Genomic DNA, 27,384 nt, shown 5'->3' on the forward strand with positions numbered 1-27,384 from the left:
TCATCTGTAGACACTTAGTCACACAATAGGTGACGCACACAGAAACAAACAGTTATTTCCGGATTTCAATAAGATAATATTTTAAATAGCTTTGTTTATAAAGAACAAGACAAGGAGACAGAGAAATGGAGACCACGGGCACAGTTTACATACTTAGGCTTAAACAAAACCTTTATTTTTATCTACGTATTCACAGTGTAAAAATACCATATACTAAATATTACATGCCATTATTCATCCATGCATGAGAAAACTTCACATTTTAAGTGTAAAAGTGCAAGTTATCAAAATCTATTTCACACATGCATATTGAAACATTAACTGTCATAAGCAGTACATGTTATACAGCACATTTATATATAGACAATATAAGAACTCAATATGAGAAGCTTGGATTTAGCAGTGTATAATAGACAAAAATAGATAACAAATATGATTCGGCTAACCCAACATTCTGGAGAGGTCCTGTTTCTCCCTAGAAGAAAGACAGAAAGAAAATTATTATAACGTGGAAGTGTGAGGGCATCAAACCAGAAAACACTGCAATCTCTTGTTAAAGGATAACTTTAGTCATAATCTGTTCTATACACAAAGGTCATTTAATGATAAGAACCAGACTGTGCTGGTATGTGAAGGGAGGATTACACCCTGTTGTATGAAAACGTGCTTTTTTGAGGCCACAGTCAAACCCACAGAGGCTGACATTCAACGAGTCAAACTCAGTGCTCCTTTAATCAGCCCACTTTTCAGCATTAAGTAATGCAAGAGTGATGGCTGCTGTTGAGTTTCCATTTTAAAAACGTCCCCCCATTAATCATGGTCATTTACAGCATTTCTGATTAATTTAACGGCATAATTTAATGTCATATGCCTTTCTTTCAAAAGCCAGGACTTCTCTTACTGCTGCCAACCTTTTGAACATTAGTGTATTAACGATACCAGCACATGCACATGCTACAGTATTGTTTGGCCTGTTTGTGCTATTGGCCATGAAATGAAAATGATGCAATGCTTTTGTAAAGTCCATAAATGCATAAAATGGGTCAAGGTAGCCCATATATATGTGGTTGCTAGGCATCATGTAAAATTTAGCTTTCATGGATGCAGATGCAGATAGGTAAACGCATAAATGCTAAAAAGGGGTCATTTTAGCATTTTTGCTTGTTGCTAGGTGTTCACTCAGCGACATGATGATGTCATAATGTTTGATATAGATAAGAACCTGTGATACAGATATAGATATAGATATAGATAAGGCCTAAGATGAACCTGTGTGCCACGCTTGTTTGCACAACTCCTCATCTTGTGGAAGGAATTAGGGGCCAAAAAAATAAGCAAACAAACACAAGCAGAGATTTTGTCTACAATAGTAAGATATGTGTAATCTATTTTTAAATATTCACTTCTTCATAATTGTCTTCAGTAGGAACCAGTATGCTTTGAGAGTTACAGACATGGTAGAGAAAGTATCAGGAAAGAGATAAAGGTACTGACATCTTTTCCTTAACAAAACAAAAAACAATGACAAAAAAAAAAATTATAAAAATATTGTGTTTGAGAACAAACAGTAAAACAAACAAACAAAAAAAACCAGCACCTTCAGTGAATAATATAATACTCACTCTGGGCCAGGCGGGTTGATCAGGCGCTGTAGCTCTTGTATATGCTGAGCGGCATTGTCTGTTGGTTAAACATACGAAAATAGTGATTTATTGTCACCTCACCATGAGTAATTAATCCTTCTGCTTTTAAGTATTTGCAGCACCTTATGAAAGATCACTGTTTAAAGTATGATGAAAAAAAGACGACAAATAGATTTCAAATCAAACTAAATCCTCAGAATCTGAATGGGTGGAATGAGAATGATAGTTTTAGATGTTTGACAATGAAAATAATAAACTGCAAATGTAACCACTCTATTTATTTATGCTTACCTGGGACACCTGTCAGTCCACTGGTTCGTCCTGCACCCATTGGTGATCCAACTCCAGTACTGGTACCAGTTGATGTTCCTTTCCCTGGTACACTCCCTGTTTTACTTTGTCCCGAGTTACTGCTCCCAAACCATGGAAACCCAAAGCCACTTTTAGTTGATGATGACGATGATGATGATGATGATGATGATGATGATGATGATGACGATGATGACGATGATGCACCCGATGCTTGTTTGTTTAAGGAAAACCCATTTGAGCTAAGGCTAGGTGTTGACCCAGATGACACAGAGGAAGACCCAAGGGATGAAGAGCGTCTCCCACTTAGTGATGGGTTATTTGAGCCTATCCCACCTGAGCTAAGATTTGGACTTGACCCTGCTGATCCGAGGCTTGGGAAAGTTCCCCCTGTTAATGTGGATGCTGGCTTATTGACTCCTAACCCAGTGGAGCTGAGTCTTGACCCAGTGGACAAGGATGAACTTGAAGAGCCTGCTCCAGTTGCACCCAGTCCAGTTGATGCAGGCTTATTGAATGATGACCCAAATGAGCTAGAGCTTGCACCTAACCCTCCAACTGACCCTGTCCTACCCTGCTGACCCAAACTGGAAGAACTGGATCCCACACCACCCAGTGAGCCCCAATGAGGCTGATTCGATATGCCTGGTTGAGAGCCCAGGCCTCCAGAAAATCCACCAAGCCCTATCTGAAAAAGATAAAATAAAATAAATAACAACAAGGTCAGTTTTAATAAAATCAAATGGCATTAACAGTGTAACAAAACATTTGAACCAACAGAAAATATGAAAACATATTCTCTTTTAAGATAGAACTCCATTATTCCTCAGCTTCACTCTAGGTTCTAAATTTGTCCTTAGACAATAGCAGACACTTAACATAAGAGGCAGACATATTTGCCCAGTTTCACCCCTCTGACCTCTAGTTCTTCACCAGCAGACATTTCCCTCCCTCTCCTCATCTTCTGCACTTGCTGCACTTGAAGCTGGATCATTTCCAACAACCAGTCAGGCTGCTTTGATCTCATACATCTTATATAACACCTCATTATCTCAAAGAGGTGAGATACAGGCTTTGTTGTATGTTAGCATCCCTCCACTTGCTATATACTACAGAGGCTATTAATGAACAGTGCTAAACGTTTTGCACAAAATCAACTGATTGCTGTACAAACATAAGCAGATCATAACATTTATCTGTGTTTCTGTAGCAAAATTTACTACAAAATATAGGGACAAATTGTACAGGCTCACATTTCATAATAGCACTGGCTCAGTGTGCCAAAAAGAAAAACTCAGTTTGAAAATCAGATGTTTTTTAATGTCTTCAGTGACAAACTTTTTAAGTTAAGTATTTTCTTTAGTTATCCAGGTGCTTGTTTCTTATTTAAATCTGAATTGAGCACAGAGCTCAAAAAAGGGGGCTTGCAGACCCTATCAATCAGTCTTGAGTGGTTTGTCTTACCTTAGGCATGCATGTCTTGTTGAGCTGCTTGATTTGCTCCATAAGGTGCTCAACCTCCTTAGTTTTAAATTTGACACTATTTTCTAGGACCTCTTTCTCTCCAGTTAGCTTAATTTTTTCCTTCAGGATTCTCTCCTGGTTCTGATCATGTTTCTGCTGAAGTTTGACTAGGTTCTGTCTGTGCTGCTCGATCATGCCCGTGCGGTTCTGGCTGCACCAGCGGTAGTCTTCAGAGAATCGCCAGTTTTCGGCCTTCAGGCGGTTGTTCTCAGCCTGGATGCCTGCCACCTGTTCTCCCACAGAGTTCATGTAACGCTGGAGCTTGTCCTCCACTTCTCTGGACAGGTTGGTGCAGTTGGAGCGGATCTGTTCCAGGTGTTCCCTCTGTTTTGGACAGGTGAGCTGGAAGGCAATGTGTGCAGGGAAGAGCGAGTCAATCTTCTGTAGAAAAGCCCTGGAAACATTGTAGACCGAATCCAAAGACCGGGTAAACTCATTTTTAGATGTTCGCTCGCAGAGCTCCAGTTGCTTTTCTTTTTTGGATATCTCCCTCCTCAGATGGATGGTCTCTAAGTTCAGGCTGTCCCTCTCTTTGGCAATCTGGTTCATTTCCGACCTTATGTTATGCACTGATTGGGTGAAGTTGGAGTCAACAAACTTCAGTTGTTCACTCAGCAGCCCACAGTTACAAGTATTTCTACTTGTTGCTATTTAAAAAAATGGAAAGAGAAAAATAATATACAAAGTAGGTGACAGCTGTTTAAAATGCATGAATGTGTTTGATTATTTTTGGGTTTGCACTGAAGAAATACCAAACTTACAAAGTGCTGGGCATGAGACAGAATGTCCGAACTTGCACTGGAACAACTCGTACCTGCACTGTTGCTGTTGACATAAGTGAAAAAAAGCCATCAGAGTTTTAGTGATGAGTTTTTGTTGTAAACCAGAGTAAAAAAAAAAATCACATTTTTAGAACTGTAGACTGGCAAATCTGCAAGTCAGTTGCTCTAAAAAGTTTAAAATAATGATGCAGGCCTGGAGCTTACAGCCCAGAATTACATTTAGGCAGCAATCAGATCAGTGTGACATCATTAGACCAGCCTAGGTGACTAAAGTATCAGTGGTAATAGCTTTTAGTGAAGATATACTGATATACTTAAGTCACCGGAAAGCAGTGTGTCATCTCCAGTTTTGGTGATGTTAAGTTCAGCCGTCTCCACCAGCGACCGGGGTTCATGTATTTTATCCACAAACACCGACCTAACCCTGCACTCATGTAAGACTGCTACAGCAGGACCCATGAAAACTCCCACGCTTATACAGGTACAGCTGCCTTCCTAGCATCTTTATCAAAGTCTATCACCTACTAACATGCATAACCACCACAGTTAATGCTTCATTGCCATTGACATTGGATGTCTTCAGATTTCCTCCATCTTAATCCTGGCAAAACTGAAGTTCCTGTGTTCGGCGCTGACAGTTTCTCTAAGGAGGTCGGTCATTACATCAGCCTCCTCTCCAGCAATATCAAATCATCTGCTAAGAACTTTTTTGACCAGCATCTGAATTTTGAATCATCTCAAAGTTCATCCAGCCTTGGCGCTCACACATTACTTTTGCTGCCCTTCACTGGCTTCTGGTGAAATTCAGAATTAATATTCAAATTTTATTAATAACATGTAAAGCCCTGATTCAGCTTCAGAGGATGGCTACACTGTGGGATGGACATGGTCAGCAAACTCAGGTAGGCTGTGGAATTTAAACAATGTTCTGCTGGTACATGCTCAGCCTCCTGCCCACACAGTAGAACTCATTTTTATAGGTGAGCTGTTCCCCTAATCTTTTACCCATTATTTTTGGCTCTTGTTCTTCTGATGTGTGTGTAGAGGAATGAATGTAAGACCATATATTTGAACATGTACACTTCTCTTTAATGTGTGGTTTTATCTATTTGTAAGTGTGCATTTTAAAAAGTGCTATACAAATAAAGTTATTATTATTATCATCACGTATCAACTTGGCTAAAGCATTGCAGGTATATTGATTATTTTTTCCTGTCATCTGTAACTTTATTAATTCTAAAAAGATATCGAATCACTGGAAGGGCCCTCAATAGAGCACATATGTGCCAATACTACCCTTCAATAGATATCACCCAATGTTGTCATCATAAATGAGTAGATCACAGAGGCATCTTTTAAAAACTGTAAAAAAAAATAAAAATTTAATGAGATCCACATAAACAGATAATGTCATATCCAGTCTGGATATATTTTATTCAGTTTATGTATCCTAATAGCCTCCTCTAAAAAACTAAAGGAAAAAAAGAAAAACAAATATTTGCTGAGATATGAATTGTATGTGTGTGTGTGTGATTGTTGTGTAAGGTTTCTAGTTTACTTTGCATTATTGTGAGTATTTTCATTTAAAATAGAAAAAGACAATAAATTATCAACAGTAATTGTTTTTACCCGAGTACCGTCACAGTAGATGAAAAATTAACTGAGATATGAATTTAAAAATGTTGCCATGATAAGATGGGGATTTTTTTTTTTTTTTAATTTTTGAAAATTTTTGGTGACCTTGAGCTTTGACCTTTGACATTGAAAATCAAATAATATGTTCTTGGTCCCCTGAGGAATATTTCCACACAGTTCCATCATTTTTGGTTCAAACTTTTTGAGTTTTATTGCTAACAGACGAACAAACAAACAAACGAACAATCTCCATCCACCTATCAGTGGGCAAGGTAAAAATAACACTAAAATAAAACATTTATATTGCTGTTGAAAGCTTAAAATAAAATTTTTTAATTAAATTAGATCACACATAAGAAGACACAGTTATAATAAAGATGGAGATATCATGAACACCTCAGTTACTCACCAGCTTCTTGTCAAAATCTTGGATATACAGAATTGACATATTGGCGTAGTAGCGCAGATTGGTCAGGTCGAAGTCATTACGAGCCTTCTCAGTCATGGTGACGTTGAGCAAAGTGGTCAAGTTTTTCCTCTGCTTCTTGAGGGCCACGTTTTCTAGGGAGAGTCGGCTGAAGCTTCCCTCCAGATCCTGGATACGTTGTTCGCATGCCGAGTCCTGTGTCTTACCATACACAAGAAAAAGCACGAGGCTGACTATGATAAGAGACTGAATGAGCGAGGAGAAGAAGAAGACAATGCGCATGTAGTAGCCGCAACTCTTGCTGCTGGAGCGGTACTGCATCTTTTTTTTGGCCTCTGGGCTATACCTGGAGACCTGGGAGTAGCCACTGCTGTACATGGATACTGTAAAGCAAAAAAAAACGAAAGGTGTATAATAAGTCCAAGATCTGAGAATTACTAGGAGCTGTCGGCCAAGTTCAAACAAAAAGCCCTTCTTCAAATCAGAGCACAATGCAGAATTACTTCAGACTATCCAGCTGATTTCACAACCCATTTCTTGTAACGTCTTCTGATGAAGCCCCAATACACTGCAGACATGGACCAGACGTTTCCTTTTTGCAGCACTGATTACACAAGAATGGAAACGATTGTGGACTGGGTGTAAACTTGGGCAGGGATTTATAAACTTCTTTGGCCACACATTTCCTATAATGGGAAATGGTCCCGTTTACAGTCTCCTCCCTCCATTGGCTGTCCATCACTATGCAGTTTATCAAACACACAATGGCCAGTCTACATGCATGTACACACACACATACACCCTCCCACATGTTTTATGAGATGAATATTTTCTTGGAAAAAAACAAAACAAAACAAACCTATATTTGCTGTTACTGTAATATATGGGCTGCACCTCATTCTTTAAATCCAATTTTCTGAGCATTCAAATTGGTTGAGTGGGAATTTAACACCTTCTGCAAATACCCATGGGCTATAAAGACCTTACTGGAATGAATGTGTGTAGCTTCGCTGTAAATCTGCCAAATCCATTTTTATGGGATCATGAACAGTGTTTTCTGTCACGCAGCAGACGAGGAGGACAATGGCTCCTGATGCTCTTCTAACAGTCTTACTCGGTGGCTCTTTGATGCTTTGAGTCTCAGTCCAACACGATGACGTCAGCACACTTCCCCCTGTGTCATAACACAAACACACACTCAGGCACACACAGGACATTTAAAATGAAATGTAGGAGCCTGACAGTGAGAATTGCAACTTTTTCCTGCCCGCCATTGTTGACATGTCAGGCCTCATCTTGACAGGAAGTGGCACATCACAGGGGAGCTGCCAAGATTCCAGATGAAAGACTCCCACAAACACAGGATACAGAAGACACAAAAAATAAGGGTGGTGTTTTAATTGGAGTTAAAATGATTTGGTTTTTTTTTATCTTAATTTCTAGTTTATCTTTTGGAACCATGATGATGCCAACCGGCTGAACTACATTTATGTACCTCACTGACTTCCAGCTAAACACATCAAGGCCTAATCACAAGTAACACATGCATTTGTTCAGCAAGATGGGGTGAAGTCGGACTTGAACATAAATGAAAAGTTACACCGTCTGGTGATGAGCCACTATTCACTGCACGAGTGAATCGCTTTACATGAAAATTTCAGATTCCAAATGACATGATTAAAAGGAAGGAGTCATAAGCAGGAAAAACTGACCAGTGTTGTGTGATTAGTTTGTTTTGGGTGTGTCTTTAAGGACTTCCATCACAAAGACTGTAAATTCAACTTCACACATTTGAGCTGCGTTATACTACTAAACTAAATTTTGATGGTCCACACTAAAAGGAAAGCTGTTTTCACTTTCTTCAAGTCAGATTATGATAAATTCGTTGACGTTAAAATGAGTTTCATGTGTACCGGAAAGACACATGGGCGCCAGTCTACTCACATGACTCACCACAAGACAATCAATTTGGAAATTTCCCAAAATGGCCAATTTTTTTCTTTTCCAAATGTAACATATGTTGTGACACTCGTACTGACTGAAATCTGTAAAACATATTTTAACAAAGACTATGTCCTTTGTTCAAGTCTGCAGCAGTTCAAGTTTCAAATGATCACATCATGGGTAAGGAATTTCACAAAAAGATATCTGTGCACAGGATGCTCTATGAGAGGGTGCCATACACTATAGATAGACTATAAGTCAATGAGCTACAACACTGAGAGGTTTTACTAAATTAATATTGGATATTTTTAAAAAATCTAATTAGAACATTCTTGTTTGTTCAGAGCGTGGCAGACCTTTGGATCTTCATACAGTCATGAAAACAACAAGCACAACCCAAGGAAATGTTTGCCATTTGTTTTTGTTTTTTTTACTTATTTGAACAATATTTTACTTGACTGCATCAGTTTTTAAAAAAAAAAAAAAAAAAGAAAAAAACATGAGTAGTGATAATTTATTAGGCTGTTTAAGCTTTTTTTTTTTTGGTTAGAAAATGCAGCAGTCACTGTAAAAACAGTTTATTCAAACCAAATGCTGTTTATCCCTCAAACTGAAAACTGTCACCAACAGCTGCTCATGTGAGCATAAACCGGCCTCAAATTTATAGCACCTCATGCGGGAACAAGCCAAATGCGTCCCCTTCCCACACATCGCCAGCTAATGTAGGTGTGCAGCATCTGCTCCTACAGCTGAGGCAAAGCAGTTTTAACAGAAACACCGAGCATGAACTGTGTGTCCCAGGCATCGAGATTATGTCAGGCTTGTATCTTGGTGCAGCCAGAAAATTATTCCATTCTAAAGGATTTTTTTATTTTACTGGAAAAGAAAAAAAAAATGTAACAAACCACAAAAAAAAAAAAACCAGAAAGAAAGAAGCTGCACACTGTCACTCATCAGCAGTTCTTCTTTCAAACTGATTGGGGAGGATGGGGTGTTTGTAGAGACCAAAGAGAGAGTATTGCATTGTGCTTTTTATTTTCCTTGAAACCTGAAGACCTCCATTATGCTCGTGTTTCTTGAAACTGAAGACAGCACACGCCCACACAAAATCCGCGGAGGTCTGCTTGTGTGTTTGCTTAAAATGCAGAATTACTGCTGCTGCCAAGGAGCAACAAAACATTTGGAGGTGGTTACACTTATGTTTTTTCTTAAAGAAAATATTCTTTAGAATTCTCATGAATGTATAAGTTTAGTTTAGTATGGGTGGCATACATATTAGTTAATTTAAGGATTCTTTTATCATTTCTACATATTTTTAAAACATATAAAATGTGTCAATTTTCTGCAAAGAAATTAAACTGATTTAGAAATCAGTTCATGCATTAAACAGTTAGATCATGTATGGGCTTCTACAGTGTGCAATGCATCCAAACTGACAGATTTTTAATCATGACACATTTAAACTACATTTACCAGCAGCAGGCTGGTACTCAGTGCTGACAAAATTTATGTAATACTCATTTAAGTAACATTTGTCCTGATGTTACAGTAAGAAGACTGTTTAAATGCCATATTCAAGACACAGACACATACAGTAGTTGTCATGGAACACACTGCCACTTAGTGGAAAATATATACTACTGCAGCCACAGATCTATTTAAAAATGCAGTGAATGAATGCCCGTGTACCAGCTCTCAGAAGGGTCATTTTAAATAGTCAGAAGAGTTAAGCTTAAGCACCAGAATTTTGTTCTATTCAGATCAGATATATATTGATAGTTTTGTTTTTGTCCTCTTTGCTCAATGTAGTCAGTTTGTGACCAAGAATTTCATGTTAAAATGTATTCTACATGTTTTCTTTTTGCATGATTAGTGTGTGCTCAAATATGGGATTTTACAGGACAGCTTCATTTTTTTTATTCATATATTAACTAGCCAATACTCAGATGTTTTTGATGCATCTGCCCCAAATTACAGGTCTTGACTCATTTTCATGGTGGGAAAGGTCAGTGGAAATTTCTGACTTTTATTATTATTAATAGTTTTTGAGATCTTCATGTTCAAGCATCGCCTCAAATTTCCAAATGTGTGTGTGTGTGTGTGTGTGTGGGGGGGGGGGGGGGCATGCCGGAAGTGAATCAATGGACCATTTTTCAAAAAGAGAGATTGTGAAATGTTTTTGACATGTGAAGCTAAAATTTCACAGCAATCATATAGATGTGAGTTTTAAAGATTTCAGGCTAATCAGAGCAGAAAATGTTCTAAAAAGATTTATGATTTGAAATGCAGTGACCTAAAAGTAAATGATCCTGAACTAAAGCACGGAGAATACCGCAACTCATGAGAACAATTTAAAGAGCTGGGCACAGAATTATAACTGCTTTGAAATGTGGAGGACACATTTATATTTTACTCATTAATAGCTTTTGTTATTTAGATCATATTACTTGTTTTTAATATTTGATGGACTGACCCTTTCATACAGTCTATGCTGTTGAATTTTTAAAGTGTGCTCCAAAAAAAAAAAAATGTGAGCTTAAGCAAAAGCAGCATTTGTAGCCGCTTACTGTATTTCAAAAGAGCTTTGTTAATGTATTTTCCACATATACACTGATGTAGATGTTACTTGGTTACATAGTACCTGAATAAACATTGTTATATGACTGCAGTTGGTTTGTGAAGTCCTGTTATGAAGCCTCAAGCTGAGCGTTTTTGTCATTGCCATTCTGGAGTTTTGAAACTGGATGTGACGAGCGATTAGGCTGATTTGAATGAGAAACCGAGAACATTCCACACTTATTGGCCAATGAGGATATCCTGGATAATCCTCCTTTCAGAATGATCCAATCTTACAAAATAGACTTTACTGTTAGTTTCAATTCAGAATAGAATAGAATACATAAACTCATCAAGAAAGTGTTTAATAAGGTTACTGATCAAAACAGCCCCAAAGACTGTTATACAACCGGACTTCTTTTTGGAAGCAGAAGAGTCACCCCCTGCTGGCTATTAGAGAAAAATGCAGGTTTAAGGCAGCGCCACGTTGGCTTCAGTTTTCAGACCCCAGAAGCTACATCCACCTTTTATACTATCTGTGATGTTGACCTTGTTTCCAAACTCCCTGTATCACACCCCAACCGAGCTTATTTCCCCATCCACTCAAGAGTGGATTGGGATTCCCACCTCAAACCCAGAAGACCCTATCTTTGTGCCAGACATCACAGGACACCCCAAGAGGTCCTGTGTCCATGTCCAGAGGGGTATACTACAAAGAAAGGTCAACACAGCCAGGCTTTTTTTTGGCTTAGCTGGCTCAACAAAATCTAAAACCCCGGTCAGAGATAACGGGTATCACAAAAGTGGTTATCAACGTTCTCTATTAAGCTGGACTTTCCGCTTCACACTCTGACTGCACTTACATTAAAAGGGGCATTTCACATGTGACTTTTCTGCCAAAATGATCCCTATGAATGCCACCTACTCTAATTAGAGACATTAACAGACGACTATGATAAAATGGTGATTAATAAATCTATAAAGAACATAAAAATATAACAGTAAAATGCAAAGATGACGAGATTAATGCTGGTTCAAACTGTTAATCTGGTGATTTAGCGCACAGAGTGGTTAAAAAGCATTTTAATTCAAATTAATTATTTTATTGCTGAGTGCACTTTCAGGGCTGCCGTTTATTTCTCAGGTGATGGCTGCAAGTACTGAAACTTTAAACTGGATACATTTAAACATTAAAAGGTCCCACAGCCTAATAAAGGATACGTGGAAATCAGCTTAGTTTGTCAGCAGATCAAAGTGAAATTACTTTTATTGATTGTACAGGTATTCTTGGTGTTTTGTTCTGGTAGCTGCAATTCCAGCAGTGTAAAATGGACTTAGCAGCAGATTAGAATCAAGTAGAGCAACATTTTATAAATTTTCAGAATAATACACGCATACTCCTGTGACAATGCGATGCACAGTTTGCACTTCATTTATTGGGTTTAGTAAGGTACGGCTTGGAAACCTGCACATTTAAAACCTATTCCCCCAGCAAAGAATCTATATTACATGCTGCAAATAAAAGACTGCGAAAATGTGGCGCTTCCGGCTGATTTAAAACCAGAACTATGAGCATAACCTGCTCCTGGCCAGGTTATATGTTCAGCATAAATTACCACGGTGATTTAGCCAGGTAAAAAGAGAGAGACTTTCATGGCACAGGAAACTTTAAGTGTCATGGTCCTGGGTCTTTGACCTAGCGTTTTGTCTTTGTACTTTTATTGTCTCATATTTTGCTATTTGTGTTGTTAATTCTAGCTTTTGAGCATGGTTCGAGACTCTTTTCCTAATCCATATTTAGGTAAAGATACCTCGGGGTTTAGTCCATTGCTTTAGATATTTTTAGTTTAGTTATTTGAGTTCTGTTCTTGTTTATTGGTATTTAATTTCTGGTTCCCTGTGTTCTCTGTGTCAAATCTGCATCCTGTGTGTTGGGTTTAGTCACTTCCTGTTTTATTGTGTGAGTTGTTGTTCCTTGTGCATTGCCTTGACTTTTGCTTCCTTTGTCTCATCTCTTATGATTAAGTGCAGCTGTGTGTTGTGTCCCCACTCCCCAGCTGTCTCTGCTCTCCCAAATCTCCCTCCTGTGTGTATATATTGTCTCAGTCTCCTGCTTCTGCCTCTGTCCCCCTGGCTCCCTGTCCTAGAGTCCTTCTCTAGCCCTGTTTTCCCTTAGCCTTATGTTCTAGTCAATGTGTTTTCTAGTTTTAGGTTCATAGTTTGCATTTGCCTTTTGGTTCCTTATGAATTACTAGCCTTCACTAATAAACTGCTCACCTAAGTTAAGAGTTAAGTTAGATCAGCTGTGACAAGTCCAGCATGAGAACTTGATACATGTTAGCCTGGCTATGTCCAAATATATAATATGATCCCCCTAATTATCAAAAGTTCACTTTTAACATGTTCTATCTTAAATGGTACAAAAATAAAGTGGGTTCAGTGTGGGAGCTATGAAATCTATTTCTTGTGTTGATACATGTTTTTCAGCACAGCACCTGCCCCAACTTTCTGGTGAGGATGTGTGTGTAATTTATCCTATATTACAAAAATAAGCTAATAAGCTAAAACTTCATGTGGACAGATATGAAATTGGTTCTGCTGTTCTCATCTAGCTTGCAACAGTCACAAATCAAATTGTTACATCTCATTTTTCTAATGCATACACACCAAAGCGTATAAACAATTTGCAGTTTTACTGGGAGGGGGTGTGCGTTATGTGTCGGCTGGGAGCAGTAACTTCCTGGAGGCCCTGGTTGCCTGGCAACTGCTCGATAATTCCCTAAAAATGTCCAAATCTCGCTTTAATACCAAATATTTGGAAAAGAATCCAATTTCCATGTTTTCTTTTCACTCCAGTGCTTCCTGGACCACCAACAAGGCACACTGTTTTATCTGCCCTAACAAAAAAAAAACCAAAAAAAAATAATGTCCTAATGAAAAAAGCCTGGATGGCACACCATAAAGTTTCCCTCATGAGATGGTTAATTGATATTTTTGCTGTAGAGTATCTGGTTAACCATCTCAAAAGCATGTGCTATATTGGGTGGCTGAGCTTAAGGAAAGAGGCCTCTCTACTGAGTGGTGAATACCTTAGCCAGCCATCAGACGGAGGAAAGACAAATAAACAAGGTGGTGCTAAATTACGGCATGTGCACAGTTTGTGCAAAAAGAAAGTAGAAATACCTGCTCTCACTGTCTGCGCTCCGACTGGAGCTGAATTTAAATGACACTGTACTGCTTCAGCAGGGTTAAAAGATTCAGACGTTCATTTATCACGACAATGCACGATGATATCAAAGACAGAATTGTTGAAATGAATTTTCTCAACAGGCCCTGTGATGTGCCATCCTCTCAGATCATTTATTCTGGCTCAAATTTAATTTAAAAATGAAAGACTAGCTGTGGCCAGCAACTCCTGCAGTTATGTGATAAGAAAGACTGGAGCATTCATATCAAAGAAATTTCCCCTCATATTGTATTTATCTATGTTTTTTAATCATTTCTTTTTTCCTGCTGAGCCAAGAGGCAGCTGGGGAATTACTGGGAGAAATAAGGAGGATTTCTCTTCTAATGATGGAATGTACAGTGGCTTTCTGCTCGTTCCCATCAGGCACCTCTCATCTGAGGTGACTGAACAGACCAAATGATGAATACCTGTGAGTTAATCCCCCTCCCCCTCCTCCTCTCTGTGTCTTCAGCACAGCAGATGTTTTCCCTTTGACCCGCACAAAAGGCTTCTGTTTTTCTTACCAGGCTTGTCCATTCCTCAAAGGTCAGAGGTCACGCCGGTCTCAGGGTAAAGCTGTCACTGCAAGTCTAAACATTTGACGGCCATCAGAGCGTGATGAAAACAGCGTCCCTGCAAAAAAACAGCCACACAGACGCCTCACGACTGCTTTTAAGAAAAGATCTACTTTCCATATGTTGATGCAGTTGAGAGCACACAGTTTAGATCCCTGAGACTGAATTACAGCGGTTGCTGGAGATGCCTCGAGGAAAAGGCTGGCCTAATGTTAGACATTTAAAGGTTAATTTAAATAGCTGAAATGTTAGCTGAAAAACCAGTGCCTCTGTGATTCATGTGTGAGCCTGTCTATGCATGCTAATGGTTCAATTAACCATCCGGCAATCTTAACTTTAAAAGAAGCCTGAAAGCTTAAAGCCAAGAAAAGATAGGATTCCTGAGCAGTCACAGGGTTTAAAAAGGTAGTAAATATGCACAGTTTAAATTAAATATTTGAGCCCACACATGAATATGCCAAATTTATATCCATATATAAACTTAAAGATGTAAAACTTTGTATTTTTCTATGTGATTTATTTTTAGAAAACAAAGCTTCTGTCTAGTGTCTCCTAAGGGGACATAAAGTCAACTAACAGCCCATTTTAGGTAGCCATGGTCTTTATTAACCAGCTGCTTGTTCCTTGCTCTGTTACAGAGATCAGGCTGATTAAGCTGAAGGTCTCAGTTGCTCCATTTTCATTTAAATCCTCCGATCCACAACAAGCTCGGACATCTTTTACCTCAATAAAATAAGCCACGGCCAGCACAGTGTTTGGGTAAGCTGCACTGCAATGCTCCGAGTACTTCAAATTCTTCAATACATTACAGACTGTTGATGCTGCTATGATCTCCTACTATTTTTTTTAAAGTGCACTTCCAAAAAAAAGAGTGCCATCGAGGCAATATCAAAGGAGATGGGAGACACAAGACCATCGTGGTGGTGCATACAAATGCATGTGAGCCTGCTGTGGTGTGCGATTGTTTAATTATTTACAATCACCGATGTTGGTGCATGAAAACTCAACATGTAGGGACCCTAGGAAATGGTATGCAGATTTAAACTGTCCTTAAAAATTTAAAGGTCCAAAGTTGTTAGCTATTTTTTGTTTGTTTTATTTCTATAGGTGCTCATCACAGAGGGGAGAAACACAGCTACACTTTTTGTCTGTTTTTTTGAGAACAGGCTGGGTTAAAAAAATCACAGGTGCTGTTTATTGCTGGTGGCCATCTTTTGCATCATTTGGTGCTGGATTGGATCAATCTGCAGGCTGCTCTGCAGTGAGTCATGTCTGAGTGAGAACTCATTTGAACATCAAAAAGCAGAGTAGGACAAAAGCTCAGAAAACACTGCCACTCCTTGAAAAGTGCACTTCCTATTAATAATTTTCACTGTTAGCACCCCCTCTGGATGCACAGTTTTCAGTATACATTAAACCATGGGCAGCACCCAGTTTGGAGTTCATTTTTCAAACTTATCCAATCTAGCAATTCTTGCAATGAGAATGGGAAAAAAATGTGCCTCAGAAGAACTTCTTATTTCTCCATTTTCATTATTTTAAAACTGTTGATAACCAGGAGCCTTTTGCATTTTGGGTAGCTCGACCCTCCTGACTTAAAGAGAATCTCCAAAATATTTAAACATGCTATTAGACGGTTACACTTCACTCTCTTATGCATATGCATGTCTGTGACTCTGTATACTGCTGGAATGGCTGCTTGACAGATATTTTTCACAGTCTTGCATTTCTGGATTCCTCACTGGGAGCAACCACATCCGTGACTGCTAGTTCAAAGGTCACATCACTGTCGCCCCCAGTAGCAGCAGTAAAACGGACGGACACACTGACTTTGAAATGACAAGAATGTAAAACGTCATTTCTGTTTTTATAAAAATGATATTAAATATTGTTTTTCTCATTTGCAAAATGTTCAGTGTGCCAAATGCTTTGAGTCCAGCACGCACACTCTCCTTGCTTTCTCGTCTGCTGCCTGTACTAACCGCTCAAAAAAAGAAGTCCAGTATTAAGGGGTGGAAATCCACCAGACCTCTGAAACAGAGGTAAGTTGATTGCTTCAGACACCATTCCCAAACATGACTGACAGCAATAAATACTGCAATAAAGCTACAAAAACACTTTAAAAAAAATAAAATACCCTCTCACCTGCTATACCAAATTGAAATTTTTCTGACATCTACTCACAGGACAATTAATGGAAACTATTTAATTTTACTGTTTTTCAGATACAAAAGTATTGATTATCGGCCCCGCCGGATATCTCATCTTCCTCCACACACGCAGTCTTTTTACAAGCAGCCTTTATTTGACATGCCTAATCTTTCTCAACACAAGAAGTGACAATAAGCAGGCACAGAGGCCTAATTAAAGGGACTTTCATTCAAATTAACACACACTCTCTCACCCACACAAACCTCTGATGACCCATTAGCTGCACAATGGTTAGGACAATGCTTCTCTGTCACACACACATACACATTGTGTTCTGCGGGGGGGGGGGGGGGGGGGCTAAAGCTGGATTTAGATTTAGGAATGCAATAAAAGTGCCGACAGGGGTGGGGGGGGGGTGGGGGTGGGGGATGCCTTCACAATCTCTAGATAAGACAAGTTGCGTGGAGTGAATCTCTCAGGGCACTTTCATCTGTCCATATCTGTGACTGCTGCAACCCCCACGAAGCCGAACATTTACAAGCAGATTCATCACTTATCTCTTAAAGCTCTTATCCAGTTTTGTTGTGCCTGCTCTCCTCCCCTTTTATCTGAATTTGACCCTGGGCTTTTAGCGTGGCAAGGGGCGTGAAAGTCAGCTTGACCTCTTGGGGTAACCTCCAACACAAAAACACCATGTGCGGCACAAAGTGCTGAAACAGAGGACCTCTGAGAAATGAGCAATGACCATAAAACGGTAACCTCTGTTTTCCAGCGCAATAAGGTGTTCTCATGAGAGCTGCTTGCACGCATGCAGGATCAAAGCGCACTGCACTTTGCATTGGGAATTAAAGTTCCCTTCAATGCTGCCTTGCTTGGTTTCTTTAAAAGTTTACTGCAATGTAAAAGCATGAATTTGAGGGTGTTCTTGAAGACAAAGGGCAGGCAGGAGATTGGTTTGCTTGCATTTGTTGTGGGGCTTCAGGGTAATCTGGTTTTCTCTGGATGGTTTTTGAGGCCTCGGGGTCATGCTCTCTGCATCTCTGAAGACAGACATCCTCCACATTCTTCCTGTGTGTGTGTGTGTGTGTGTGTTTGTGTGTGCACGCTGCCCCACACAGCCCACTCTTCTTTGCTCTTTGACTCCAATGGCCATATAAGGCAGCCAGCACCATGGTAACCACAGGGCTTGAATAGCAGTGTCAAATCCCTAGGAGCACACACACACACACACACACACACACACACACACACACACACTGCCCCCTCCCCCTCTGCATACACTCCTGCTCCCCTCCCTCTCGCTCTCTCCCGCTTTGCTCGATCTCTCTTTCTCAAACACACACACACACACACACACACACACACACACACACACACACACACACACACACAAATACGGTGGAGGAAAACAGACAACAGGAAAGAAGGTCGAGGAGAGAGAGAGAGAGAGAGAGAGAGAGGGGAAAAGCAAACGCTGAGAATTTCAGCCCGTGTGTCGAGCTCAGCCATTTCCTTGAATCATAATCTGATTTGTGGACTGTGAAGCCGGAGAGGGAGAGACAGAGAGCTGAGACAGAGGGGTGAGAGGAGCACCCATCTCTTCAACCCCCTCCTTCTGATCGCCGGAGCCATAGGAAGAGGCTTCACACACACACACACACACACATACACACACAGAGCCAAAAAGCAGCACACACGGCTAGGCCGCAAGTCATTAGTTCTTGGTGGACAAGCACTGACAAAAGGCTGGAGGGAGAAGGCTGCATGAGTGCTTGGAGAGCAACCACAGGAACTATGGAGGGCTGAGCACACGGACACTCTAATGCTTTCTTGTTTGTTTGGGATTTTTTTTTTTTATTTGGTCTGTGGAAGGAGGAAGCGCAGAGGATTGTGTCACAAGTGAGCTACAACAAGCTACAACAAGCAAGGAAGAGAAAGCACTTCCTTGTGTTGCGGATCTGCTGGCGTCTGTGTTGGAAGTGAGCACAGGCGGTCCACGTCGTCCGTTCTGCCGCTCTTGCGGCTGCGCCTAAGGTCGCTCTGAAGACCACCTGAAAATGTTGTTGCTGTTGTGTGGACACCAACGTGGTTTGCTCAGCCTGGAATGTCTCCATCATGGGTCTCAATGCCGGTGGTGGTGCTGCTGCTGCTGAGAGGATTACGGCAGGAGAGAAGAGTTATCTGCGGTCTCAAGAAGATCTCTAAAGCGAGGAGAGGATTTCTTTTTCAGCGAGGGACACAGACACTGTTTGCTCTAAGGTAAGCTCCCTTTGAAGGACTCCTATTTTACACAGAATAACTGCTACGAGCAAGGACGAATTCTGTGCAAGGGGTACTTTAAGAGGGGTGGTCAAATCCTCTCCAGGCATGTGCTAAGGCGAGCTATACTGAGGTCCTTTTTCAGCCATTACTGTTGCTACAGAGACAGAGCTGTACGTGTGAGAGGACAACAGCATGTAGAGCTGTGTGGCAGAGGATTTTGCACCTCGTGCCGTTTGCTTGTAGATTATCTTGTCTTTAGTTCGGCTTTTGGAAAATGTGTGCTGTATGTTTGACTCGTGTATGTTTCCTGTGAAAGGTTCCTGTGCTGAAACATTTGCCTGGGCAGCGTTCGTTTCCCTTTAACCACCTCAGGAACTGGTCCGAAGAAGAGGACGAAACACCACACAGGGGCCACGAGCTGGATAACGAGAAAAGGCAGAGGCGGCGTTGAAATCTACATGCATGCAGAACTAAAAGTTGCCACACTGACACTGTTTCCAGGTCATAGTGGAGTGGGAGGAGACTGATCGCTCTTGTTTTGTTTTTTCCTGCCAAACACATTTCTCCTCAAAGCTGAAAGCCCCTGTTTTTTTCCGCTCAGTGACATCTGCCATCAACCCTGAGGACTGGTTTCCTTTCTATTAATTGGTGTAATAATCCCGAGACTTAATAAACAAGTAGGCGCGCAGGCAGACAGAAAACACCGAGTCTCTCCCGGTGAGAGGAAGGGGGCGGGGGGGAGGAAAAAACACACACACACACACACACACACACAGTCTGGACTTTTGATATTTATGTTACCTTGACAGCAACCAGAAATCTTGGCTGCCTGTCCCATTTTCCTCTGCGGTGGTTCGGTAACCAAGCGATGGCCATGGTGAGTGGGGGCTGGGGAGATCCCAATGGGGGCACTAACGGGCTGGGGGACAAGGGCTACCTGAGGGGGGAGGAGGAAGACGGCTCCCCCCAGGCGGGAGGCAGCGACATGGAAGCCGGAGACGATGACAAGGCCTGCGTGGTGGACTGCGTTGTGTGCGGGGACAAATCCAGCGGGAAACATTACGGGGTGTTCACCTGCGAGGGCTGCAAGAGCTTCTTCAAAAGGAGCGTCAGGCGCAACCTCAGCTACACATGCAGGTGAGCGGGGCATTCTGGGTAATTATTATTTGTTTATTGATAGTCTGAGCGGTGCTGAGAAACCTGCTTAATAGATTATACTGGATGGTGAAAGAGGAAGGCTTAACAGGCTTGTGGGTCTAGTTTTCCTTAAAAAGATATGACCATCCCATTCATAGCTGAGCTCCTAAGTGTTCCCAATGTGTTTCTTTTTAATTTATATTTTTTAAAATAATTTGTTATACAACAGCTCGTCCACTGGATCACTGACAAACATGCAGCTACTGTTTGTAACATCTTTTCTAGCTCCAGCTTCCTAAATATAAGGATTCTCTGCATTTCTTTGTCTTGGAGAGTGAACTGAATGTACTGCGGACTTCAAATCCCACAAATCAAGCTGCATATGACATGTGGGACATTGTGTAGAACATTTCCACAATTATTTCTCATATTTTTACTGACCAAATTATACAAAAATATTAACAGAATCGCTGACAATCAAATCAGATGTTATTTGTAGCTGTCTCATCATTTCCATAGCTACAACATTGAAACTAATGATTCTTTTCTTTTTTTTTAATCTATCTGCAGATTGCCCGCTTTGCCATACCAAGATATTCTAACATCAGATCATTTTTGCTCACTTTTGATCGAATAAGTGCTTGAATCAATTAATTATCACTTTTATTTTTTTCTATTGATTGACTTCTTTTATTCACATAATAACATTTTTATTTTTAAATATGAATGAAGGTGCTTGCTGTGCACAAAATACAGTTAAGTTATGTGATATAGCCATCAGCCCTCTAAGCACCATCATGTCGTGTGCAGCCTCATGGAAAATCTAGTTTCATAATGCAATATTAATGTTGACTAGCACTGTGAAAAGGAAGTGTAGGCATCGGGCTGTTGACACTAATCTGCAAACAGCTTTTATGTTCATCAGGATGTTTTTTTTTTTTCTTGAAAGGAAGATAATGGCTGTACACCAGAACAGCAGAGCAGCTTTCATTTTTTTAACATTTCCATTTGCTGTAGAGGGTTAGTTATACATTTGTCATTAGGGTTTCCTGGTTTTGATCACATGTCACACAGACTGATACCTGCAGTAAAACTGACTAACATTAGCAATATTAAATTTTTGAGGCCAGTACAGACACAGATTTGTTGGAGGCAAAAAATCTCAACAGTGTTCATCATGTATTTTAATATATCTGGATACAGTATGAAAGAGGTAGGATGAGCGCGAAATGTATAGTATAATGCACCACTGTGTGCTCAGCTGTAATGCTGCTCTGCTGCATGTGCTGTTGTTTTTTTTTTTTCAGTCTGAAGACCAACATATGTAATGAGAGTCTTTCTATTTCTATATTATGCTCACTTCAAAAAGGAGAAATTTTTTTTCTTTGCATGCATGCCAGTACAGCATTTTATTTGTAATAGGTCATTATCTAGTAATTACATAAGGCCAACTTGTTTATTCCAGACATTTGGTGCTACAGTAACTGTTTAATTCATCTCTTTCCCGTCATTCTTTTGTTTTCATTCTCAGGTCAAACAGAGAGTGTCAGATTGACCAGCACCACAGGAACCAGTGCCAGTACTGTCGCCTGAAGAAGTGTTTCCGTGTTGGTATGCGCAAAGAAGGTAGCTATCTGGTTCTATGAATTATTTTGCTATTCATTCAGTTTCTCTGGAAATAATAAGAAACACTGTGGCACATGCTGTAATTGTAATTGCACAGCAGTGGAAATAGTGCAACTGAATGAATAAAAAGGCTACTTTCGGCTGCTCCCTTATTCACATGGGGTCACCACAGCGGGTTGCTCTGCATATCTGATTTTGGCAGATTTTATATGCTGGATCCCGTTGCCCACGTAGCCCCCAAAGAACTGGGGATCTTTTGTTTTTAGGGCTTGTTAGGTTGTAAACCACTACACTATGAAAAAAAGAAAGAAGTTATATTCAGTGTGAAGCCTCAGAGAGTCTTCTCATTATTTCCATTGGCTGCTTTTAGAAAAGAATAAAAACCAATCATGGTACAGTAGTAATTGGCTGCTGGTGTTATCTTGCCTTCTCTGCTCTGTAGTGCAGAGAATGCCACACATGGCTGTCTAGGCCCTATCATGGCTTAGCAAGCCATGCGTGTCAGCTCAATGCCATGTACTAAGTGGCTTAATCTAGTGCCTGCGTAACAGTGACTGAGAGGGATACAGGGCTAAGACACCTGCGTCCCAGAGTCTTAAGCCTCTGGGTGAAGCTACAAAAACCCCCCAACTTGTAGGCTCAATCAAGAAGAATCCAATATGGGAACTTCACTCTAAGTGGTGGATCAAGTGAGGCATCAGTAAATGTCACTCTGACAGACAGGCAGAAACAAACAAATAAATAGTTGCATACAGACACATTGACTGCATTAGTTAGGAGGCTGCAAGCATAGACATCCTCTCTGAGGGTCTCGGGTTATTTTATTCCTTATAATCACAGATCATAAAGCACGCTAACTAGACACATTATGAGTCCCTGTAGAGAGATTCCCTTTGCTCCACTACCTCGACAGAGAGGTCAGAGGTCAGAGTCAGCTACTGAGCAACATTCCTACTGTATATGTGAATTTAGCATCTTGCTCAAGGACATTTAAGGAGGACAGATGCTCATACTGGGAATTAATATCCTCAAATGGAGGAACCCTTACTCAGTAATCCACCCTTGTGTCTCAGTTTTGGCAGTAATGCCGTCTGTCATGGCTGTGGTGCTTCTGCAACGCCAAGTCTCTCAGGATGTTTTTGAGTGTGGAAGAAATTTTCTTTGTGTATCAGTGCAGGGATGTACTAAGGTTATCCCAAAGCCATGTTGTAATTTTCCTTCAGAATTAATATTATTATTCAAAAGATTTTAATAGGAAGTAAATTTTTGTTCCACGTTTTCTATTTTTTTTTTCTGGATAGCCTTCATTTAGTCTTGTGTGCACATGAATGTTTCTCCCCTGTTTCATGCTGGGTTTGATTGTGCATGCTTTTAATGTTGGAGAATAGCATCCTAATTGGGTCAGGCCTGTCTGTTGATAATCAGAAATACACTGCTGGCTGAATTCAGTTTTAACTTTTCTTCTTCTTGGTCTTCTCAACCAAACTCCCCTCCATCACCTCCCTTTGTCCTCCCTTTCCTTTCCTTTCCTTCCCTCCCCTTTGTCCCCCAACCAAACTACAGCAGTTCAACGCGGTCGCATCCCACCTCAGCCGAGCCTCAGCCCCTCCATCACACCCATAGGTGGTGCCAGCGGCCTTGGAGGTGGTGAGTTTTATAACAACAACAATGGAGGTAGTGGTGGTGGTCAGCCAGTGTCAGAACTTATTTCCCAGCTGCTGCGAGCTGAGCCTTACCCCAACAGTCGCTATGGACACCAGTACAACCAGCAGGCCGGTCCAGATAATGCTATGGGCATAGATAATATCTGTGAACTGGCTGCCCGGTTACTCTTCAGCACAGTGGAGTGGGCCAGAAACATCCCTTATTTCCCTGAGCTGCCTGTGTCAGACCAGGTTAGAAGATTATTTTTAATTAAAAGCTATTCATACAATTTGATTTTGTAGACTCTTCCCTCTTTATCAGGTTATATTGTGGGAATTGTAAAAGATAAACAGAATGAATTGAGTAAACATTAAAATGTTGGGGGTACTTGACTGAGACATTATTAAATCCTCAGGTGGCCCTGCTGAGACTTAGCTGGAGCGAGCTGTTCATCCTCAGCGCAGCCCAGTCAGCCCTGCCGCTCCACATGGCGCCCCTTTTGGCTGCGGCCGGTTTCCACTCCTCTCCTATGTCTGCGGAGCGCGTGGTGTCCTTCATGGACCAGGTGAGGGTGTTCCAAGACCAGGTGGACAAGCTGACCAGGCTGCAGGTGGACTCCGCCGAGTACAGCTGTCTCAAGGCCATCGCGCTGTTTTCGCCAGGTGATTAGTGCTTCGGGTGGTTAGTAAGGCTAGAAAACTTGCTTGTTGATGTTAACTGCTGCAGATTTAGCAAAAGAATGGTAAAAAAAAATCTGTGCAGCACAACCTGAGATGGCTTGACTTTTATTAGATCCTACATTTCCCATACAGTTTGATGGTACCTGGCAAACATCCAGCAGGTTTATCTTTCCAGATTTGACAAAGACACAGAATACACTTTAGAGCTATTTTAAGAAGCTTAAGGATTTATAAAAACTGATTTTCAGCCCATAAACAGCTCTTCTTTTACTTCTTTCATGGGTAAAAACTGATCACATAAAATTGAAGGCTCAAAGAAAATTACTGGATGACAACAATAGAAGGAACTGCTGGAAAAATAGGAAAACTCTTAGACCCAACACAAAAAAAACCCCTTAAGTTTGCCTAATTTATTTATCAATTTACCTCCTATGGCACCATCTTCTGGTTCATTATTGAAAATGCAGTAAGGTTTTAAGTTTTAAGTGCTTTGTAATTGGCATCATCATTGATCATCATGAAGCTCTGTGCTTTTCCTAACGTAAGTCTTACATAAGCATCTGTCTTAAAGAAACAGTTTATTGTGACTGTCACTTCTAAAAGCGCTCATTATTTAAAATAAGACTTTTAGATGAGGTTTAAAAATCGTGTTTTTGTCTGAGAGCATATATAGGATGAAGCACTTTCACGTGTTTCCCTCGGGGGTATTTTATCACATTATTTGCTGGGATTTCATCCTTCCTCTAGGTTCATCACGACTCTTTATGTAACCTGCCCACACTATTAAGTAACTGCCTCCTCCCTCCTCCCTTTTAGATGCCTGTGGTCTAACAGACCCAGTACACGTGGAGTCTCTGCAGGAGAAGGCTCAGGTGGCTCTGACAGAGTACGAGAGGATGCAGTACCCGAGTCAGCCTCAGCGCTTCGGCCGCCTCCTCCTGCGCCTGCCCGCCCTGCGTGCCGTTCCTGCCAGCCTCATCTCCCAGCTCTTTTTCATGCGCCTGATAGGAAAGACACCCATTGAGACACTCATCCGGGACATGCAGCTCTCCGGAAACTCAATCAGCTGGCCGTATGTCCCAGGACAGTAGCCCCCTGACAGACGAGGTCTCCGTCTGGTAATAGTGACGACAAGGACCCACAGGAATCCTCCTGACTCATCACTGTCCATCTGTGTGGTTATCAAACTGCAGTGCCAGCTGGCCATCATATGCACTGTACTGTAACCACTCAATTCCCCCTCATGTATGAGCCCTCCGTCTCCACATGGGCCTCCAGAAGAAGAGAGTAGAAGAATAGAGTAGCCAGTGCCAAGCTGGAGCTGTCTTGTTGCCAGTGCCGTCATTCTGGTGCCAGGTCTCAGGCCAGAGACCAGCTCCTCATGCTGGGCTCCGATATGGCCACCACAGCCAGTCATGTCACCACCCACATGTCACAGTGACTAAAGACTCTGCAGTTTCATGTAGAGGGCAGCAGCACCCCACTACAAGTACATTTAGAGAACAAAACTGTCCTGCCAGTGAACGTCGGAGGAACAGTATTTCCCACACCGGGCTCATCTTCCATGGTTCACCATTTGTGATACAGTAACCTTTTTAACCAAATAACTGACAGCAGGATGATCCGGTATCATCACTATTATGGATCGTGCGCCTCGCTGTTGAAGGGAAACTCTTGACTTTTACTGCTCTCTTGCCTGAGCACCGAGGAAGACACTAAGGTGCTAGTGAAAAGGAGCAGAAGGGAAATTAAACCAAGGATAATTCACCAAAGTCTATCACATCATCCTCCGAGATGGTTCCTACACAGAGAAAAAAAAAAAAAGATGAACTGACTTGTGTCTGCCTGACCGTCAAGTGAACAGCACATTTAAATTCATCCACAGGGCTCACTGTTGGTGTAGTTGAAGATTAAAAAAAAAAAAAATGGCATAGTAACACAAGAATGGACTAATACCTCACTAGACATCAGAATGCTTTAGTCTGATATGTCCTAAACGCAAACCTCTGTAAATGTTGTTCACCAGAAATCGCCTTCTTTTTGACAGCTGCCTTGTTTTTCAGTACAAATTTGGGACACCTATATGAGTCTTACACCCCCCCCACAGAGTGATTTTCAGTTGTCTACTAAATATGAGTTTTGACTCACTGAATACGGTGCATTCAGCATTATTTTGATCACACCTTTGTTTTTACACAGACACTGAGAAACGGCAGACTGACGACTAACTTGAACTCGAGTTCCATTATTTGAAACAACTCTAAATAATAAGAATTAACTTGACAAATGCAGCTCAGAGAGTTAACAATCGACACTACCGGTTAAATCCCAGTTTGCGTTTCTGGAGAACACGATCTCTTGAAAACTGTAATGAAACGTGTACATATATATATTGAGGCCAGCTTTGTCTTTTTTGCATGTTCAACTGTTATTTTGGATCTCTGCTAAGTTGATACTGTTTCATTATTTTTTATGTAATTAAAGGTTCATTTAAACATTAAAGTATTTGCCTTCGATGGTAGCTCCAAAATGTTCCTTTTTTTTTCCTACGTGTATTTACATGAAAATACCTCTGTCATCTGTTAAGATGTCAAGAAAGAAACTGAATGCCATGGCAACTAATATGACGTAGAGCCGTTCACGCGCTCATCTCTTAGCATGTTGAGTGTGTCTCTACTGTTGGGAATGATGTGAGACAATGTTGTATTTGATGAGGATCCGGTGGAAAGACTGCATTTGCAGGATATTTAATGCCAAAAGATTAGAGTATCTGTGGGAGATGGGGTTCCCTGGTCCACCTGGATTTGCCTTACACAGGTATTTCAAGAGGCGGGTTTACAAAATCAGGACTGTTTTAGGTATTTTAAAGGAAATAATTGAAAAAAAATACTCCAAACTCAACATGTTTAAGCAATTATCAATTTAAGAAGCCAGAGTAGAAGGGTGCAACTCTGCTTCTTGACTTACCACTGGACCCTTTGGAAGTTCTTTGCATATTCTTCCCCGAGTCTACAATTCACACAACCATATTGTAGAGAAAAAAGAATTACTGTTGAATGTTTTCTCTTTGTGTTACTGAGTTCTTAAGATTTCAAATTTCACGTGTATGGCAACGTTATTAAAAGAATCAAATGATGACAGTGTGTCTTTTGTTATGTTGTTTTTTTTTTGGTTTTTTTTTTCCAAACTTGTTGAATAAGTGTTGTAATTTCATCTGTATGAAGAATGCCAAATAAACACTGCAACATGTACCGCAAGTTTGT

At 40.7% G+C, this 27,384-nt stretch overlaps 2 protein-coding genes across 5 annotated transcripts; one reads left to right on the top strand and one right to left on the bottom strand.

Moving 5' to 3' along the window:
* Positions 1-144: 144 nt before the first annotated feature.
* Positions 145-19,902, bottom strand: plvapa (plasmalemma vesicle associated protein a). Of its 2 annotated transcripts, XM_030752630.1 has the most exons (8): positions 19,836-19,902; positions 7,435-7,494; positions 6,303-6,703; positions 4,238-4,301; positions 3,417-4,123; positions 1,935-2,640; positions 1,623-1,680; positions 145-475 (listed from the first exon to the last, which is right to left on the bottom strand). In XM_030752630.1, the coding sequence occupies exons 1-8, from the start codon at positions 19,870-19,872 to the stop codon at positions 442-444; spliced, it is 2,067 nt and encodes a 688-aa protein (XP_030608490.1). In that variant the 5' UTR covers positions 19,873-19,902; the 3' UTR covers positions 145-441. The 2 variants fall into 2 exon arrangements, with proteins under 2 accessions (XP_030608490.1, XP_030608491.1); XM_030752631.1 differs by lacking the exons at positions 7,435-7,494; positions 19,836-19,902 and adding an exon at positions 6,824-6,966.
* Positions 18,189-27,378, top strand: nr2f6a (nuclear receptor subfamily 2, group F, member 6a). Of its 3 annotated transcripts, none has more exons than XM_030752633.1 (6): positions 18,189-19,031; positions 19,351-20,171; positions 21,703-21,797; positions 23,361-23,692; positions 23,857-24,103; positions 24,938-27,378. In XM_030752633.1, exons 2-6 carry the CDS (start codon positions 19,903-19,905, stop codon positions 25,210-25,212), a joined length of 1,218 nt encoding a protein of 405 aa, XP_030608493.1. In that variant the 5' UTR covers positions 18,189-19,031; positions 19,351-19,902; the 3' UTR covers positions 25,213-27,378. The 3 variants fall into 3 exon arrangements, with proteins under 3 accessions (XP_030608493.1, XP_030608496.1, XP_030608494.1); XM_030752636.1 differs by having other exon boundaries at positions 23,364-23,692; XM_030752634.1 differs by lacking the exon at positions 18,189-19,031 and having other exon boundaries at positions 19,198-20,171.
* Positions 27,379-27,384: the final 6 nt, after the last annotated feature.

This window comes from Archocentrus centrarchus, chromosome 17, assembly GCF_007364275.1.
Source record: "Archocentrus centrarchus isolate MPI-CPG fArcCen1 chromosome 17, fArcCen1, whole genome shotgun sequence".
Taxonomy (NCBI): Eukaryota; Metazoa; Chordata; class Actinopteri; order Cichliformes; family Cichlidae; genus Archocentrus; species Archocentrus centrarchus.